The 18,242-nt window shown below is 48.7% G+C and overlaps 1 protein-coding gene across 1 annotated transcript; it reads left to right on the top strand.

The window, feature by feature from the left end:
* Positions 1–12,337: 12,337 nt before the first annotated feature.
* Positions 12,338–14,549, top strand: LOC123044451 (L-type lectin-domain containing receptor kinase SIT2). The gene has a single exon (XM_044467189.1). The coding sequence runs from the start codon at positions 12,449–12,451 to the stop codon at positions 14,459–14,461; it is 2,013 nt and encodes a 670-aa protein (XP_044323124.1). The 5' UTR covers positions 12,338–12,448; the 3' UTR covers positions 14,462–14,549.
* Positions 14,550–18,242: the final 3,693 nt, after the last annotated feature.

Raw genomic sequence — 18,242 nt, 5'->3', positions numbered from 1 at the left:
GTCTCAATTGTGTACCAAACTCGCAACTCAGATATTCATCTCTATGATCATATCATAGACATTTTATCCTCTTGTCACGAAGATCTTCAACTTCACTCTGAAATTACTTGAACCTTTCAATAATTCAGACTTGTGTTTCATCAAGTAAATATACTCAACATCTACTCAAATCATCTGTGAAGTAAGAACATAACGATATCCACTGCATGCCTCAGCACTCATTGGACTGCACACATCAAAATGTGTTACTTCCAACAAGTTGCTTTCTTGTTCCATCTTACTGAAAACGAGGCTTTTCAGTCATCTTGCCCATGTGGTATGATTTGCATGTCTCAAGTGATCCAAAATCAAGTGAGTCCAAATGATCCATCTGCATGGAGTTTCTTCATGCGTACATACCAATAGACATGGTTCACATGTCTCAAACTTTTCAAAAAACGAGTGACTCCAAAGATCCATCAACATGGAGCTTCTTCATGCGTTTTATACCAGTATGACTTACATGGCAGTGCCACAAGTAGGTAGTACTATCATTACTATCTTATATCTTTTGGCATGAACATGTGTATCACTACGATCGAGATTCAATAAACCATTCATTTTAGGTGCAAGACCATTGAAGGTATTATTAAAATAAACAGAGTAACCATTATTCTCCTTAAATGAATAACCGTATTGCGATCGACATAATCCAATCATGTCTATGCTCAACGCAAACACCAAATAACAATTATTTAGGTTTAACACCGATCCCGATGGTAAAGGGAGTGTGCGATGTTTGATCACATCAACCATGGAAATACTTCCAACACATATCGTCACCTCGCCTTTAGCTAGTCTCTGTTTATTCCATCGCCTTTTATTTCGAGTTACTAACACTTAGCAACCGAACCGGTATCTATTACCATGGTGCTACTAGGAGTACTAGTAGAGTACACATTAATATAATGTATATCCAATATACTTCTGTCGACCTTGCTTGCCTTCTTATCTACCAAGTATCTAGGGTAATTCTGCTCCAGTGACCGTTCCCCTTATTACAGAAGCACTTAGTCTCGGGTTTGGGTTCAACCTTGGGTTTCTTCACTAGAGCAGCAGATGATTTGCCCTTCTTGAAACTAGTGGTTTCACTAACCATCAATAATTGATGCTCCTTCTTGATTTCTACTTTCACGGTGTCAAACATCACGAATATTTCAAGGATCATGATATCTATCCCTGATATGTTATAGTTCATCACGAAGCTCTAGTAGCTTGGTGGCAATGACTTTGGAGAAACATCACTATCTCATCTGGAAGATTAACTCCCACCCGATTCAAGTGATTGTTGTACCCAGACAATCTAAGTACAAGCTCAACAATTGAGCTTTTCTCCCTTAGTTTGTAGGCTAAGAAACTCGTCGGAGGTCTCATACCTCTTGACGTGGGCACGAGCCTGAAATCCCAATTTTAGCCCTTGTAACATCTCATATGTTCCGCGACGTTTCAAAAAACATCTTCTGCGCCACAATTTTAAACCGTTTAACATTACTGAACTATCATGTAGTCATCAAAACGTGTATGTCAGATGTTTGCAACATCCACAGACGACGTTCGAGGTTCAGCACACCGAGCGGTGCATTAAGGACATAAGCCTTCTGCGCAGCAATGAGGACAATCCTCAGTTTACGGACCCAGTCCACATAATTGCTACTATCAACTTTCAACTATATTTTCTCTAGGAACATATCTAAACAGTAGAACTAAAGCGCGAGCTTACGACATAATTTGTAAAGACCTTTTTGACTATGTTCATGATAATTAAGTTCATCTAATCACATTATTTGATGAACTCCCACTCAGATAGACATCCCTCTAGTCATCTAAGTGATACATGATCCGAGTCAACTAGGCCGTGTCCGATCATCACGTGAGACGGACTAGTCATCATCGGTGAACATCTTCATGTTGATCGTATCTACTATACGACTCATGTTCGACCTTTCGGTCTCTTGTGTTCCGAGGCCATGTCTGTACATGCTAGGCTCGTCAAGTCAACCTAAGTGTTTCGCGTGTGTAAATCTGGCTTACACCCGTTGTATGTGAACGTTAGAATCTATCGCACCCGATCATCACGTGGTGCTTCGAAGCAACGATCTTTCGCAACGGTGCACAGTTAGGGGGAACACTTTCTTGAAATTATTATGAGGGATCATCTTATTTACTACCGTCGTTCTAAGCAAATAAGATGCATAAACATGATAAACATCACATGCAATCAAAAAGTGACATGATATGGCCAATATCATTTTGCTCCTTTTGATCTCCATCTTCGGGGCTCCATGATCATCATCGTCACCGGCATGACACCATGATCTCCATCATCATGTCTCCATGAAGTTGTCTCGCCAACTATTACTTCTACTACTATGGCTAACGATTTAGCAATAAAGTAAAGTAATTACATGGTGTTGTTCAATGACACGCAGGTCATACAATAAATTAAGACAACTTCTATGGCTCCTGCCGGTTGTCATACTCATCGACATGCAAGTCGTGATTCCTATTACAAGAACATGATCAATCTCATACATCACATATCATTCATCACATTCTTTTGGCCATATCACATCACATAGCATACCCTGCAAAAACAAGTTAGACGTCCTCTAATTGTTGTTTGCTTGTTTTACGTGGCTGCTATGGGTTTCTAGCAAGAACGTTTCTTACCTACGCAAAAGCCACAATGTGATATGCCAATTGCTATTTACCCTTCATAAGGATCCTTTTCATCGAATCCATCCGACTAAAGTGGGAGAGACTGGCACCCGCTAGCCACCTTTATGCAACAAGTGCATGTCAGTCGGTGGAACCTGTCTCACGTAAGTGTACGTGTAAGGTCGGTCCGGGCCGCTTCATCCCACAATACTGTCGAAACAAGATAGGACTAGTAACGGTAAGCATATTGAACAAAATCAACGCCCACAACAATTTGTGTTCTACTCGTGCATAGAATCTACGCAAAAATCCTGTCTCTGATACCACTGTTGGGGAACGTAGCAGAAATTCAAAATTTTCTACACATCACCAAGATCAATCTATGGAGAGACTAGTAACGTGAGAGAGAGGGAGTGCATCTTCATACCCTTGAAGATCGCTAAGCGGAAGCATTGCAAGAACGCGGTTTGTGGAGTCGTACACGAAGCGATTCAGATCTCGACCGAATCCGATCTAAGCACCGAAGAACGGTGCCTCCGCGTTCAACACACGTACAGCCCGGGGACGTATCCTCCTTCTTGATCCAGCAAGGGGAGAGGAGAAGTTGAGGGAAAAACTCCGACAGCACAACGGCATGGTGGTGATGGAGCTCGTGGTTCTCCGGCAGGGCTTCGCCAAGCACTACGGAGGAGGAGGAGGTGTTGGAGGAGGGAGAGGGCTGCGCCAGGGGAAGGGTGCGGCTGCCCTCTCTCTCCCTCACTATATATAGGGGGAAGGGAGGAGGGGGAGGCACCCTAGGGTTCCCTAGGGGAGGGGCGGCGGCCATAGGGGAAACCCTAGATGGGTTTTGGCGCCCCCACCTCCTAGGAAACTTGCCCCCCAAGCCGGGAGGGGCGGCTGCCCTAGGGGTGGCGCCTCCACATCTCCTGGTTACGTGAGATGGGGTGGGAGGGGCGCTCAGCCCCTTAGTGGGCTGATGTGCCCTCTCCCCTTGGCCCATAAGGCCCCCCAAAGCTTGCCGGGGCCTCCGAAACCCCTTTTGGACACGCTGGTCATCACTTGGTCCCCCGGAACAATTCTGGACTCCAATACCCTTCGTCCAATATACCGATCATCACCTCCGGACCATTCCGGAGCTCCTCGTCATGTCCGGGATCTCATCCGGGACTCCGAACAACCTTCGGTAACCACATACTATTTCCCATAACAACTCTAGCGTCACCGAACCTTAAGTGTGTAGACCCTACGGGTTCGGGAACCATGCAGACATGACCGAGACGTTCTCCGGTCAATAACCAACAGCGGGATCTGGATACCCATGTTGGCTCCCACATGTTCCACGATGATCTCATCGGATGAACCACGATGTCAAGGATTCAAGCAATCCCGTATGCAATTCCCTTTGTCAATCGGTATGTTACTTGCCCGAGATTCGATCGTCGGTATCCCAATACCTCGTTCAATCTCGTTACCGGCAAGTCACTTTACTCGTTCCGTAATGCATGATCCCGTGACTAACTACTTAGTCACATTGAGCTCATTATGATGATGCATTACCGAGTGGGCCCAGAGATACCTCTCCGTCTCACGGAGTGACAAATCCCAGTCTCGATTCGTGCCAACCCAACAGACACTTTCGGAGATACCCGTAGTGCACCTTTATAGCCACCCAGTTACGTTGTGACGTTTGGCACACCCAAAGCATTCCTACGGTATCCGGGAGTTGCACAATCTCATGGTCTAAGGAAATGATACTTGACATTAGAAAAGCTTTTAGCAAACGAACTACACGATCTTGTGCTATGCTTAGGATTGGGTCTTGTCCATCACATCATTCTCCTAATGATGTGATCCCGTTATCAATGACATCCAATGTCCATGGTTAGGAAACCACGACCATCTGTTGACCAACGAGCTAGTCAACTAGAGGCTCACTAGGGACATGTTGTGGTCTATGTATTCACACATGTATTGCGGTCTCCGGTCAATACAATTATAGCATGAATAATAGACGATTATCATGAACAAGGAAATACAATAATAACCATTTTATTATTGCCTCTAGGGCATATTTCCAACACTTCATCCTACGCCTCCCACAGATTGATAAACCTTAGGTCATCCACTTGAGGGAAATTTGCTACTGTCCTACAAACCTCTGCACTTGGAGGCCCAACAACGTCTACAAGAAGAAGGTTGCGTAGTAGACATCAACTGACGCAGGGACGGATTACATCGCAAATTCAACAGCCAACAACGACGGGAGCACATCTCCAAAGACAATTCCATGTTGTGATCTCTACTCTTTGATAAACGGTGGAAAAAGTTGATGGAGAGAGCCATCACGAGCAAACCACTGCACACAACTAGGGCGTCCACCGGCAGGCAGTGGGCCCTAGAGAGCCAGCGGCCAGTGCTCCGTGAAGGCTATTAGTGCAACAGCAGGTCGCCGTGCACGCCTGCTTCATTCCCATGTCTTGCTGCTTGCCGCAATACACTTGCCTCCTACTCGTTTTTGTCGTTCGCGTCATGCACGCACACTAGCCACCAATCAAGATATATGCAAACACATAGACAAGGCAAACAATGCATCGCATCGTCCACATACCCAGGAAAACAACTAGTACACATTCAGAATTAATAATGTAGCAGCACAGAAAACAATTATGTAGTCACATTTCATCAAGCATTTTTTTCGGTGTATTGAACATGGTGTTCATACCCTAACGATGCACAGACGGTTGCAGCCTTCCTGACAACAAGGGCTTGTAGGAGGATGGCTTCCTAAACACTCAAAACTTAGTAATCAAGACCGTGAAGAAGACCTCCAAGTAGGTCATCGACAAGTACTACAGAAGTATTGAAGATCAAGATTCAAGACGCCGACAAGCTACAAGCCGGCAGGCTTCAAGCCGACAAGGCTCCAAACCAGCAAGCTCCGTTGTGGCAATGGCCATAGACTTGCCAACAAGTGTCGAGTGGGCAGGTGGTTAGGTGAAGCTTGTCAGGACACGTGGCGGCACCGATGCCGAAGAACAACTTTATTGACACTCGTCTAGGAGGCGTGTCGATAGAATAGAAGGTAGCTGGGCGAGCGGCACAGGTGGAGATGGACTACCTTGTTGGCATTCCTCCTCAGCATGACACCTAACAGAGCATTTATTACTTTCCTAATAATCCACCAGAGTTAGGTATGATAGTACTGTAGCCATCATCTTCCTTTGTACTTATCATTTTTCCACTGTGGTAGCCCCTTTCATCTATAAAAGGAGGCCCATTGCAACCTTTACAAAAGTCGACACTCTGTCCATTTTCATTACATAGCTGCACTTCTGAGAACCTTGTCGGGCAAGCTTGCGCTCTCTTGTAACTTGGGCATCTTTCCACATATGATTCCACCAAAGAATGAGTATGGTTTTACGTCTCAAGGCAGCCCGAACATGGATAGATCTTGTGTGTTTACTTGCTGGATCTGCTCTTTGTATACTGCGATTCCCATAGCCGAACCACCAAGGAATCTTGTTGATCCTAAAGATTGTCGTACGTCCACAACTTTGCTTGCCCTGAAATAGGGATATCATGGTGGGGGTAGTGGGATCCAGGGGGATGTGAGAAAGGGTGACACACCAGGCGGCAAGTAGGAGGCGTGTTGTTGAGGGGGCAGAGTTTTCATCGGCGGTGGGGACTGGGTGCACGGGATGGATGCTAATGAGCTGCTCATCCATGCTGCCCTCACCATGCATTCGGCATGCTGATGCGGTGTAACGCCCCGGATACAACTTTCCATATTCGTAACTCCGACTCTTGCCTTTTCCGGAGATGCTATATGATATTTCCTTCGTGGTTGGGTTTTTGTCTGTTGTTTTGCATTTTGTTCTTGTTATGCATCTCGTCTCATAGCATCATGCGCATTGCATCGGCATCGTTTTCATAAAACTTGCATCCGTTCGGATTCCTCCGGTTCTCTCCGTTGTCCGTTCTGAGCCCGACCACACTCGCACGCGCCCGCGGCTCCTCCGAATATTATTTTATAAGCGGCATAAAAATGTTCTCGGAATGGGATGAAACTTGTCGAGCGGTCTTATTATAGTGTAGACAGGCCGCCTGCCAAATTTCGTCGCATTCGGAGTCCATTTGATAGCCCAACCGTTAAACAGAGCGGTACCGTTGCCGGTACCTTCGTCGGACGTTTTCGGTCTCCGAAAATCGTGCTGGGCTGCCTTCTCCTCTCTCTTCTCAGCCCAACCCCCTCTTTGCACAACCATAGACCCCCTCGCGCGCGTCCGAAACTTCCCCGAACCCGTCCCGAGCTGTCGTTACCGATGGATCCGAATCATCCCCAAACGTCCCGAAAGCATCTCCGTTTTCTTATTTGGACTCCCGAAGCATTTTATACTCGACCGCCCGATTAAATCGGAGGGCCCGAGTAGCCCCTAAACTAACCTGCCTGCCATATAATCAGACCAAACCCTAACTTCTAGGGACTTGTCCCATCCTCCGCCGCCGCCAGCCCACTGTCTCCTCCTCCTTGGGATCCCCTCCCGATCCAAACAACCAACCAGCGCCTCCCATGGTCTCCTCCTCGTTTTCCAGATCTGGCTAACCACAAGCTACCAGGTCGTTGCTCCCCTGCCTCGCTAGCCTCCAGCGCAGCCGGCCCCCTCTCCGAGCAGAACCGCCGAACCAGCAGGACCCCGTAGACCGCGCTCTCCGGCGACCCCGCCGCCGGCGACCACGACCAGGACCGGCCTCGTCCCGCTCCTCTCCTCCCCTGTTTTTCCGTTCCTCCCCGTGCATCTCCTTTCTCATGCATCCCTCTCTATTTCATGCCCCATGGACAGGAGCCTGAAGCCCAAGCCACCGGCGGCCTTCCTCGCGCCCGGATCGACCTCGCCGGACTCCTCCCGCAACAGCTCTAGTCCCGCGTCGTCATCCTCGCCCGGTTTCCCCTCGCTGCGCCAAGTCCCTCGACCCGCCTCTGCTCGCATGCCTCGCCTGTGCCCCTCTGTCCCGGCGGCTGGATCCCGCCGCCGGCACCCCCAAGTTCCGCGCCGTCCGCAGCCATCGGCACCTGCTTCCCCTGCTTCGCCAAGCATCGCTGTCGGCCTCTACTTCCTCTGCTTCGAGCAGGAGGACGAGCGCGCCGCCCCTGCGTTGACCGCGCCCTGCCTCGCGTCGATGTGCCTGCGTGGACCGCAGCCTCAGCACCCCGGCCCAGCAGCCTCAGCGCCCCGGCCCAGCGCGCCGCCCTCCCCAGCCGGCTTCCTCTCCGAACCGGCCCAAGGCCCAGGGTGAGCAACCCCCCCCCCCCCTGCGCCTCCTTTCCCTCCTGTTGGGCCAGCCTCCAGATTTGGCCCAGTATAGTGTTTTTCCTGCGCTGCAAATTTTGCTATTTATCCGGTGAATTACAGATTTGCAGAATAGTCCCCCTAGATCATGCATTTAATACCTCATGTACTGTGCATCGGATTAAAATAATTTATATATGTAAAATGCTTAGAATTTTGTGTAGATTAATAATATGCCATTTTCATCCATGTTTAATATGTTTAAATTGCTGTTTGCATTAATTTGCTATTATGCCATGTTAAAATGCTTTAATTCATAACTAAATAACCGTAGCTCGGAATTAAATGTTCTTTATATGTAAATGGGGTGGAAAAATGCCTAGATTAACATGGTCCACTTTATTTTCCTGTTTAACAAACTTAAAATATGGTTTAGGGCAGAACAGTACCGAATTCATAAATATGCATATGAGGTTTTTCCGGAATTATTGTTTGTTGTTTCCGGCCTCATTTAAACTTGCCTAGATAGGTAGTTTCATTATGTTTCACCTATTGCCATGTTTAATAACATTTAATATTGTTGTGTACCTAAACGAGATTAAACTAAATAATTGCATGTGGTGTTTTGTCAATATGCAACTCGTTGCATATTGATCTCCACTTAACTTGTAGTATTGTTTGGTTGCATTTGCCATGACATGCCTCTTTAAACCGGACATGCATCATACTTGGTGGTGCATCATGCCATGATTATGCTTGTGTGTTTACCATGTTGTTTGTTTCTTTCCGGTGTTGCTTCTTAGTTCCAGTAATGTTGCGATTGTGAGGATTCGTTTGACTACGTCCGTGTGTCTTCTTCATGGACTCATTCTTCTTCCTTGCGGGATTTCAGGCAAGATGACCGCTACCCTGGATCTCACTACTATCATTGCTATGCTAGTTGCTTCGTTCTATCGCTTTGTCGCGCTACCTATTACTTGTTTATCAAGCCATCCCAAATTGCCATGAACCTCTAACCTTTGACACCTTTCCTAGCAAACCGTTGCTTGGCTATGTTACCGCTTTGCTCAGCTCCTCTTATAGTGTTGTTAGTTGCAGGTGAAGTTGAAGATTTCTCCATGGTGGACAGGATTTTGGTTGGGATATCACAATATCTCTTATATTATTAATGCATCTATATATTTGATAAAGGGTGGAAGGCTCGGCCTTATGCCTGGTGTTTTGTTCCACTCTTGCCGCCCTAGTTTCCGTCATACCGGTGTTATGTTCCCGGATTTTGTGTTCCTTACGCGGTCGGGTGATTTATGGGACCCCCTTGACAGTTCGCTTTGAATAAAACTCCTCCAGCAAGGCCCAACATTGACTTTTACCATTTTCCTAACCACCACCTATATTTCCCTTGGGAGTAATTAACCCAAGGGTCATCTTTATTACAGCCCCCCTGGGCCAATGCTTGTCTAAGTGTTGGTCCAACCTAGAGCACCGTGCGGGACCATTCCTTGGCAACTTGGTTCGTCGGTTCCTGTACGCTTAGCTTATCCGGTGTTGCCCTGAGAACGAGATATGTGCAGCTCCTATCGGGATTGTCGGCGCATCGGGCGGTCTTGTTGGTCTTGTTTTACCATTGTCGAAATGTCTTGTAAACCGGGATTCCGAGTCTGATCGGGTCTTCCTGGGAGAAGGTCTATTCCTTCGTTGATCGCGAGAGCTTGTCATGGGCTAAGTTGGGACACCCCTGCAGGGTATAATCTTTCGAAAGCCGTGCCTGCAGTTATAGGCAGATGGGAATTTGTTAATGTCCGGTTGTAGATAACTTGACACCAGATCCGAATTAAAATGCATCAACCGCGTGTGTAGTCGTGATGGTCTCTTTCGGCGGAGTCCGGGGAGTGAACACGGTCTTTGGGTTATGTTTGACGTAAGTAGGAGTTCAGGATCACTTCTTGATCATTACTAGTTGACGACCGTTCCTCTTGCTCTCTTCTCGCTCTTATTTGCGTATGTTAGCCACCATATATGCTTAGTTGCTGCTGCAGCCTCACCACTTTACCCCTTCCTTTCCCTTTAAGCTTTGCTAGTCTTGATACCCATGATAATGGGATTGCTGAGTCCTCGTGGCTCACAGATTACTACAACAACAGTTGCAGGTACAGGTTATGCGATGATCATGACGCGAGAGCGATGCTTGATTGCGTTGAGTTCTTCTTCTGCTTCTTCGATCAGGGGATAGGTTCCAGGTCGGCAGCCTGGACTAGCAGGGTGGATGTCGTTTGAGTTTCTGTTAGTGTTTCATCCGTAGTCGGATGATGCTATTATGTATTGTGATGTTGTATTCGTGTGGCATTGTATGCCTTATGTATGTATCCCCATCTATTATGTAATGTTGATGTAATGATATCCACCTTGCAAAAGCATTTCAATATGCGGGTCTATCCTTGGTGGGACCTTCGAGTTCCTTTTGGATAGGGTCGCATATTGGGCGTGACATGCGGCCAGTGGACACTCGTCGGCTGGATCCCGCGGTCTTGATCCGTTCCTTCAACTAGGGAACAACTCGTCATCAGCAGGGCTCCTTGCTCCTAGCAAGATCGACTTCGATCCAAATCAGAGAAGGACGACATGATAGCAGAGGGTTGTAGATCGAGGAGGTTGGGGTGGCACTAGAGAATATTGGGGGAAGATGGGGAGGGAAGAAGAATAGGAAGGCGGATGGCCGGAGAAGAAGATCATCTGGCGGCGGCGGCTCCATGCCTGTATGGACCGAGGAGAGCACACATGCAAGGAGCATGTGCCCGTGTGTGCTGCTCATTTTCTTCTAGAGAAGGACTGCGGGTTGAATACTCAAAACCAAGGGTCTTTATTTACAAAAACGAAACGTTATCTCAGATTAGCCATTAAAAAGGATTAAGGGTTGAATACTCAAAACCATACGGACTATCTTGCAAAAATGACGCGAGGGTGAACTGGCAGAAGCAATCCATGCTTTATTATTAGGTAAAGAATTACATTTTGGTGGGGGGTGTCCATTAAAAAGCGTGTTGGGCTGTTGGGGTCACGCTGGGGGCTTCTGGGAGAGGCCCTTTAAAAAGCATGTTGGGCTGTTGGGGTCATGCTGGGGGCTTCTCCCACTGAACGAATTTCGTCGCTCGATCGATCTACGAAACATTTTGTTTGATCAGGGACCCAAACGTCAAGTAGATGTCTTGGTCCTTAAAAATTGAAACTGCTAAATCTTAGTCGACTGAGACTTAAAAGTCCAAGTTGATACTCTATTTTTTAGATTTTATGTGAAGATTCGTGTAAAACAAAATTATTTGTTCTTTCTTTTATATTTCTGTCACTTGACTGAGACTTTGTTAAGTCTCAATCACGAGATCTCATCACACCCTTAAAAAACACCCAGCTGCTTAGGGTTTTTTGTGCCTCCTGTCAACGCTGATGCCGATCTACCTCGTCTCTTGTGGTCTTAGGGACATGGAGGCGTGGTGAATCTTGACCCTTGCCGCTGGGAGGGCTTCGTTTTTAGATGCTTTTTTGAGTTTTGTTAGGGTTTATGTCCTGCTTAGAGAGACAAGGCGACGTCAACTCTCTGAAGATGGAGTAAGTTTGTTCGCGTCTAGCCCCTTCCCGGTGGTGCTTCTAGCGTCATTGGATGGTGTGTGGAGGTTTGCCTCCGGCGGATCTCATGAGATCCAGTCGGCGTTTGTCTTTGGTGGATCCACGTGGATCTGGTTTTCGTTCGTCTTTGTTTGTGTGTCTACAGGTTAGACCGGTCTAATCTACGCGTCTCTTCATCGACGGCGGTTGTTGTTCTGGTGTGCTGGTCTCATGGGGCCTTAGCACGACGACTTCCTACTGTACTACAACAAAGGTTGTCCGGCTCCAATGAGGGAGGAGTGATGACAGCGGTGCTCCTTCGACTCGCTTCAGTGCTTATAGTCGTCAGACCTGGATGTATATTTTACTTTGGATGTTCTTTATACTACTTTGACAGTTGATGAATGGATTGAAAGTTTTCCTCTTAAGGAAAAAAGCCTAGCATACACCACAAAATAAGTAAACAACATAGCTAGAAGACTGTGCAACAGTGCCGAAAACATAGTCAACGTTCAACGGGTGTGAAAATCTGAAGTTTCTTACTCCAAATCTCTCATATCACTGCTGCAAGGCAAAAGCGACGACTTGAGAGTGGAGTCGTCTGCAAGTCGACGGACGTTTCGACCTGAGAAAGACAGCCCCCGAATGGTTTGACCAGAGCGCACAACTAGCAGCCCCCCATCCATCTACGTCGCTTTCAGTCGGTACTCGGAACGCGCCACAAGCCCTCTATTCTACCTGAATTTTGCCTTACCACTTGGCCAAGATAATTTTCCCTTGGACCGCAAGCACACAAGAAAACGGAGGATTCACACACCCGCAGCACCCATTGCAGAGAACAGAGCGCCGGCGTTCCTTGGCGAGCGATGCTTCTCCACCCTCACCACTTGGTCACTCTGCTCCTGCTCCTGGTGGCTGCAGCGAGCGGCGACGGCGTGCAGTTCACCTATAACGGCTTCGCGGGCGTGAACCTGACGCTCGACGGCGCGGTCGTCATGCCCAACGGCCTGCTCATGCTGACCAACGGCACCATTCAGACGAAAGGCCAGGCCTTCCACCCGTCCCCCCTGCCGTTCCGCGGCGACGGGGAGGCGAACGGCACCGGCGCCGCGCGGTCCTTCTCGACCACTTTCGTCTTCGCCATTTTCGGGCAGTACGCGGACCTGAGCAGCCACGGCATGGCCTTCTTCGTCTCCGCGTCCAGGGAGCTGCTCTCCACGGCGATGCCAGGCCAGTTCCTGGGCCTCCTCAACGACACCGACGGCGGAAACCGGAGCGACCACATCTTCGCCGTGGAGCTCGACACGCTCTTCAACGCCGAGTTCCGTGACATCAACAGCAATCACGTCGGCGTCGACGTCGATAGCCTGGTTTCGGTCGCTTCCACCGACGCCGGGTACTACGACGACGGCACCGGGACGTTCCGGAACCTAAGCCTAATCAGCCGGGAGGCCATGCAAGTGTGGGTGGACTACAACGGCGGCGCCAGGGAGGTCGCCGTGACCGTGGCTCCCCTGGGCATGGCCAGGCCCAAGAAGCCCCTTCTCAGGACCGCCGTCAACCTCTCGGGCGTGGTGCAGAGCACGATGTTGGTCGGATTCTCGTCGGCCACAGGTGTCCTCACCACACGCCACTTCGTCCTCGGCTGGAGCTTCGCGCTGGACGTGGCAGCCCCGGCACTGGACACCTCGGCGCTGCCGGCCTTGCCACGGGCCTGGCCAAAGCCACGGTCCAGGGTGCTGGTGATCGTGCTGCCCATAGCGTTGGCAGCTCTGGTTCTCGTTCTGGGCATCGGAGTGTACATCTTTGTACGACGGCTTCTCAAGTTCTCGGAGCTGCGCGAGGACTGGGAGGACGCGTTCGGCCCCCACCGATTCTCATACAAAGAATTGTATCATGCGACCAAGGGGTTCAGCGACAAGAACCTGCTCGGGGCAGGAGGCTTCGGAAGTGTGTACAGGGGCAAGCTCCGCAAGCCGGACATGGAGGTCGCCGTAAAGAGGGTGTCTCATGAATCAAGGCAGGGGATGAAGGAGTTCGTCGCCGAGGTGGCAAGCATCGGACGGCTACGGCACCGGAACCTCGTGCCATTGCTTGGCTATTGCCGGCGCAAAGGGGAACTTCTCCTGGTTTACGATTACATGCCAAATGGAAGCCTTGATAAATACTTGTATGATGGACCATCAGCAGGTACACTGGATTGGCCTCAAAGATTTCACATAATCAGAGGGGTGGCTTCTGGGTTACTGTATCTCCATGAGGATTGGGAGCAAGTTGTCATCCACCGAGATGTGAAGGCAAGCAATATTCTTCTAGACAGCGAGATGAATGGGCGGTTAGGGGATTTCGGCCTTGCAAGGCTGTACGACCATGGAGCGGACGCCCAAACGACGCATGTGGTTGGCACCATGGGCTACCTCGCTCCTGAGCTTGGACACACCGGCAAGGCAACCCCGTCCACCGATGTGTTCGCCTTCGGTGCATTCCTTCTGGAAATCACGTGTGGGCGGAGGCCAATCGAGCAAAACGAGCACCACAACCGCATCGTGCTCGTGGATTCGGTGATCGAGCAATGGCGCAAGGGTTTGATCCTTGGCGCAGTGGATACGAGGATTCCAAGTGGGTTTAGTCCGGACATGGTCTCGCTGGTGCTGAAACTTGCGTTGTTATGCTCGCACCCATTGCCTAACGGAAGGCCAACCATGCGGCAGGTCATGCAGTACCTCGACGGCGACATGGTCCTCCCGGACTTGTCGTCGGCGTACCTCAGTTTCACCATGCTGGAGCGGATGTATGATGGGGACTTCAACCAGAAAATGTTGCCATACGCATCATCAACGAGCATGGGTGCAGTTTCTGATCTCTCTGGAGGAAGGTGACAATGTTCTTGCGGTAAGTAGGATTGTGTAACTAACTATTAACTGACCAGTGGCTACTATATACACATCTACTAGTATGCTGTACTCATTTTACCTGAAATGTATGACCTGATGCTTTACCTAATTTATGGTTGAATTGCATATAAACAGAACAATGCAATCAAACAAGTGACATGCGTTTTTCCCCCGCACAAAAGGAAGAAGTGATATAGGTTTTTGTTTTATTTTCGGAGGTATTCAAGCTCTGAAACACATCGTATCTCTATTCAGAATGTTCAACGTAGCTTCTCTCGCCTTAGTTACAGGATCCTAATATAAGGGGAAAGTTCTCTCCCTTGATAAAACATTCCGCCAGGGTACATCAGAGCGATGATAAAAATCCGCGTGGATTTCGTGATTTCTTTGGTGATTTGAAGCAATCCGAAGGGACTAAAGGGGTTGAAGAAACCAAATGGAAGAAACTCCTTGGAAAGTATGAGCAAAATAGCAATAATAAAGGAGCGAAGATGCCACTTAAGACTTAACACGCAGCTAGAAAAGGCTAACAATCGCAGCCACCGGTGCCGCTTTATTTTTAAAGACGCTCGTGTTCCTTTCCTTCCAAATCTCCCATCCAACAAGGTGGATCAAGGATGAGAGAGCCTTTCTTTGATGAGCAATATTGATGATTCCTTGCCACCAAGCTTTAACCGTAGGAAAGCTATGCCAATTTGTCATGTCAACTTGAAGATCCAACCATGAGAACACCTCCTTCCAAACACGAGTTGCGAACCGACACTTGAAGAGGATGTGGGCGCTGATTCCTGCACTTGGCTACAAAGAGGGCATTGATAGCAATTGGGCCATCCTCTACATTGGAGTCTATCCGCTGTCCAAATCCTATTTTGACTGACCAACCAAGCAAAAAAATTGCATTTGGGGGGTGACCAAACCTTCCAAACCATGTCATGCAAGGGTGAACGAAGATGTCCAATGAATTGGGCTTTGTAAGCCGACGAAGCGGTGTCCCATCATTAGTGAACTTCCATATGATAGAATCACAAACTCGAGGTTGTATGTTGCCATTGGCTAGCTTTTCCCAGAGAGTGGCGAATTGTTGAATGTGAGCAAGCGTCATCCCCTGTTGGGTATCAATGTGGTTAACCCAAGCAATATCCCGCAAAGCACATTGTCCACCATGGCCGCCTTTTTCCACGAGATCTCAGATTTTTTTGGTGCAATGTCTTTAGGCCTCATCCCCTCAAGCCAAGATGACTCCCAAAAATCTTGATGTTGTGCCATCCCCAATTGTAACCTTAGTGGCTGCCGCAAAGATGTCCCGATCCTTATTGTTGCACGGAGTTCCCAAGCCAAACCAAGCTCTCGGAGGGTGATCCCATTCAAGCCAAAGCCACCTTAAGCGCAGAGCTGTAGCGTACTTTACTAGGTTAAGAATTCTGAGGCCCCCAAACTCCTTAGGCTTGCAGACTAGGTCCCAATTGATTTTACACTTGCCACCAGACACCTTGTCTGAGCCAGCCCAAAAATAGGCGCACCGCAAGGATTCAATATTCCTAAGCATCTCCACCGGAAGGTCAAGCGGTGTAAGATGGTAGATGGCCACAATCGTAAGGACCGCTTGTACAAGGGTCATTCGGCCCGCAATAGCAACATGCCTCCCCCTCCATGGCGCAAGCTTCCCTACGGCTTTATCTTCTAAGTGCTGCAAGTGGACCCTCCTCAACCTTTTGATTGCAAGCGGTAGACCAAGATACCGGATGGGGAAGGAAGAGCTGCAGGCCGGGAAAGACTGCAAGACGTCATCAAGATCAACGCCCTCACATCGGATCGGCACGACCAGACTCTTAGCACAGTTGGTTACCAAGCATATGGCGTTCCCAAAGGAGGAAAGCATAGCGGTGAGAAACTGGACATCTTCCTTGATAGGTGTGCAGAAAATAGGTTGCATCATCAGCGTACAAAGAAGCTTGGATGCCCGCTAGTCGACCACCAAGAGGGTGGAGGTGGCCTTGTGCGTTGGCCTTGCTCAAAATATGGTGCAACGGGTCGATGGCGAGAACGAAGAGCAAGGGGGGCAGCGGGTTGCCTTGTCGAAGGCCACAACCATGTTTAATCGAGTCCCCGACGATCCCGTTGAGAAGAACTCGGGAACAAGACGAGGACAACAAGGCCGATATCCATCCTCGGAAGCGGGCGAGAAAGCCATGATGATTGAGGGTTACCATGAGGTAGTCCCACCTAACAGAGTCAAAGGCCTTCTTAATGTCAAGCTTGAGGAGGAGCATTGGCGTCTTAGTTCGGTGGAATTTTCGAGCCCTATTACGGACGTACAGGAAATTTTCATGGATGCTGCGAGTCTTGATGAAAGCACTTTGCACGATGGAGACGATATCTTTCATGTGCGGGGCAAGACGGGCAGCTAGGATTTTGGCAATGAGCTTGGCCACGACATGGATGAGACTGATAGACCTAAAATCTTTAATATCCTCGGCACCATCCTTCTTGGGGATGAGAGCAATATTGGCCGAGTTTAGCCAATGAAAATGCTCAACGTGGAGGTCCAAGAAGTTACTAGTCACAAGCATGATGTCATCTTTGATAATATCCTAGCAGACTTTGAAGAATTTCCCGTTGAAACCATCAGACCCTGGAGCCTTATCACTAGGGAGGGCGAAAATCACAGCCTTGACCTCCTCTGCCGAGATGGGATCCCCAAGATGGGAAAGATCGTGTTTAGCAGTAGGGATGGCAGTCCAGTTGATGCTCTGAGTGTGAGGGTTGCTTTTTTGAACATAGCGAGAAGTGATCCTAGACGATGCTCTTCTTGTGGTCATGATTTGTTACCCATCCATTCCCATGCTTTAGGCGATGAATCAGATTTTTCCGCCGTATTCCATTGATCTTCAAGTGGAAAAACCCAGGTGTTGGCACCAACCTCTTTAATGTTAGTGATTCTAGAGCTCTATCTTTTCCTAGCCCTCTCCATGGCCGCAAGTCCAACAACCCGTCTTTTAAGTCTCTTCCTCAACTCTCTCTCTCTCTCTCTCTCTCTCTCTCTCTCTCTCTCTCTCTCTCTCAGCGCAACTCAACTCTCTGATGTCTTGAGCCTCGTCCAGGCAAAGAATGATTTCCAGAGCCATATGCAGTTGAATCTTGGCGTTGGAGAAGAGCGATTTACTCCATGCTTTAAACTTGCGGCTAGTGGCATTCAGCTTATGGACGAGTCGTTGGTAGGTCTCGGTGTGCGTGGAGGGCTCGCTCCACATGTCGTGAACAAGTTGATGGAATCCGGGCATGTTGGTCCAGAAGTTTTTGAAGCGGAAAGTCTTTGGCCGCCTGGGACCATCATTATTTGCCAAAAGGAGAGGACGTGATACGAGAGTGAAGAGGACATCGCATGGAGGATGTGCTTCTCGAAGGCAATGTCCCACTCCTCATTGGAGAAAAAGCCATCAAGCTTTGACATGGTAGGGTGGCTTTGCTCGTTGCTCCAAGTGTACTTCCTATTCTAGAGATGGACCTCTTTGAGCTCGCAAAATTTGAGGGCATTTCAGAACCGGGCTATGCGGCTACGGTTAGCATTAGCGCGGTTCTTGGCCCTAGCGTGGTATATCTGATTGAAATCAACAGTGATGAGCCATTTATCACAATGATGAGGTTTTTCATTTTGGAGCTCCCGGAAGAAATCGTCCTTGTGGTCAACCATGGTGATTTTGAAGGCGACGCTGCCAGCCAAGGTGACCTTGGCTGAGAGGGTGCAGGTGCCGGAGTGCACATCTTC

This window comes from Triticum aestivum, chromosome 2B (assembly GCF_018294505.1).
Source record: "Triticum aestivum cultivar Chinese Spring chromosome 2B, IWGSC CS RefSeq v2.1, whole genome shotgun sequence".
NCBI lineage: Eukaryota > Viridiplantae > Streptophyta > Magnoliopsida > Poales > Poaceae > Triticum > Triticum aestivum.
Note: the sequence above shows the minus strand (reverse complement) of the source record. Positions and strands in the feature narration are given on the sequence as shown.

Excerpts from the sequence above, each read along its gene's own strand:
- LOC123044451 (XM_044467189.1), top strand. The coding sequence starts at position 12,449 with ATGCTTCTCCACCCTCACCACTTGGTCACTCTGCTCCTGCTCCTGGTG.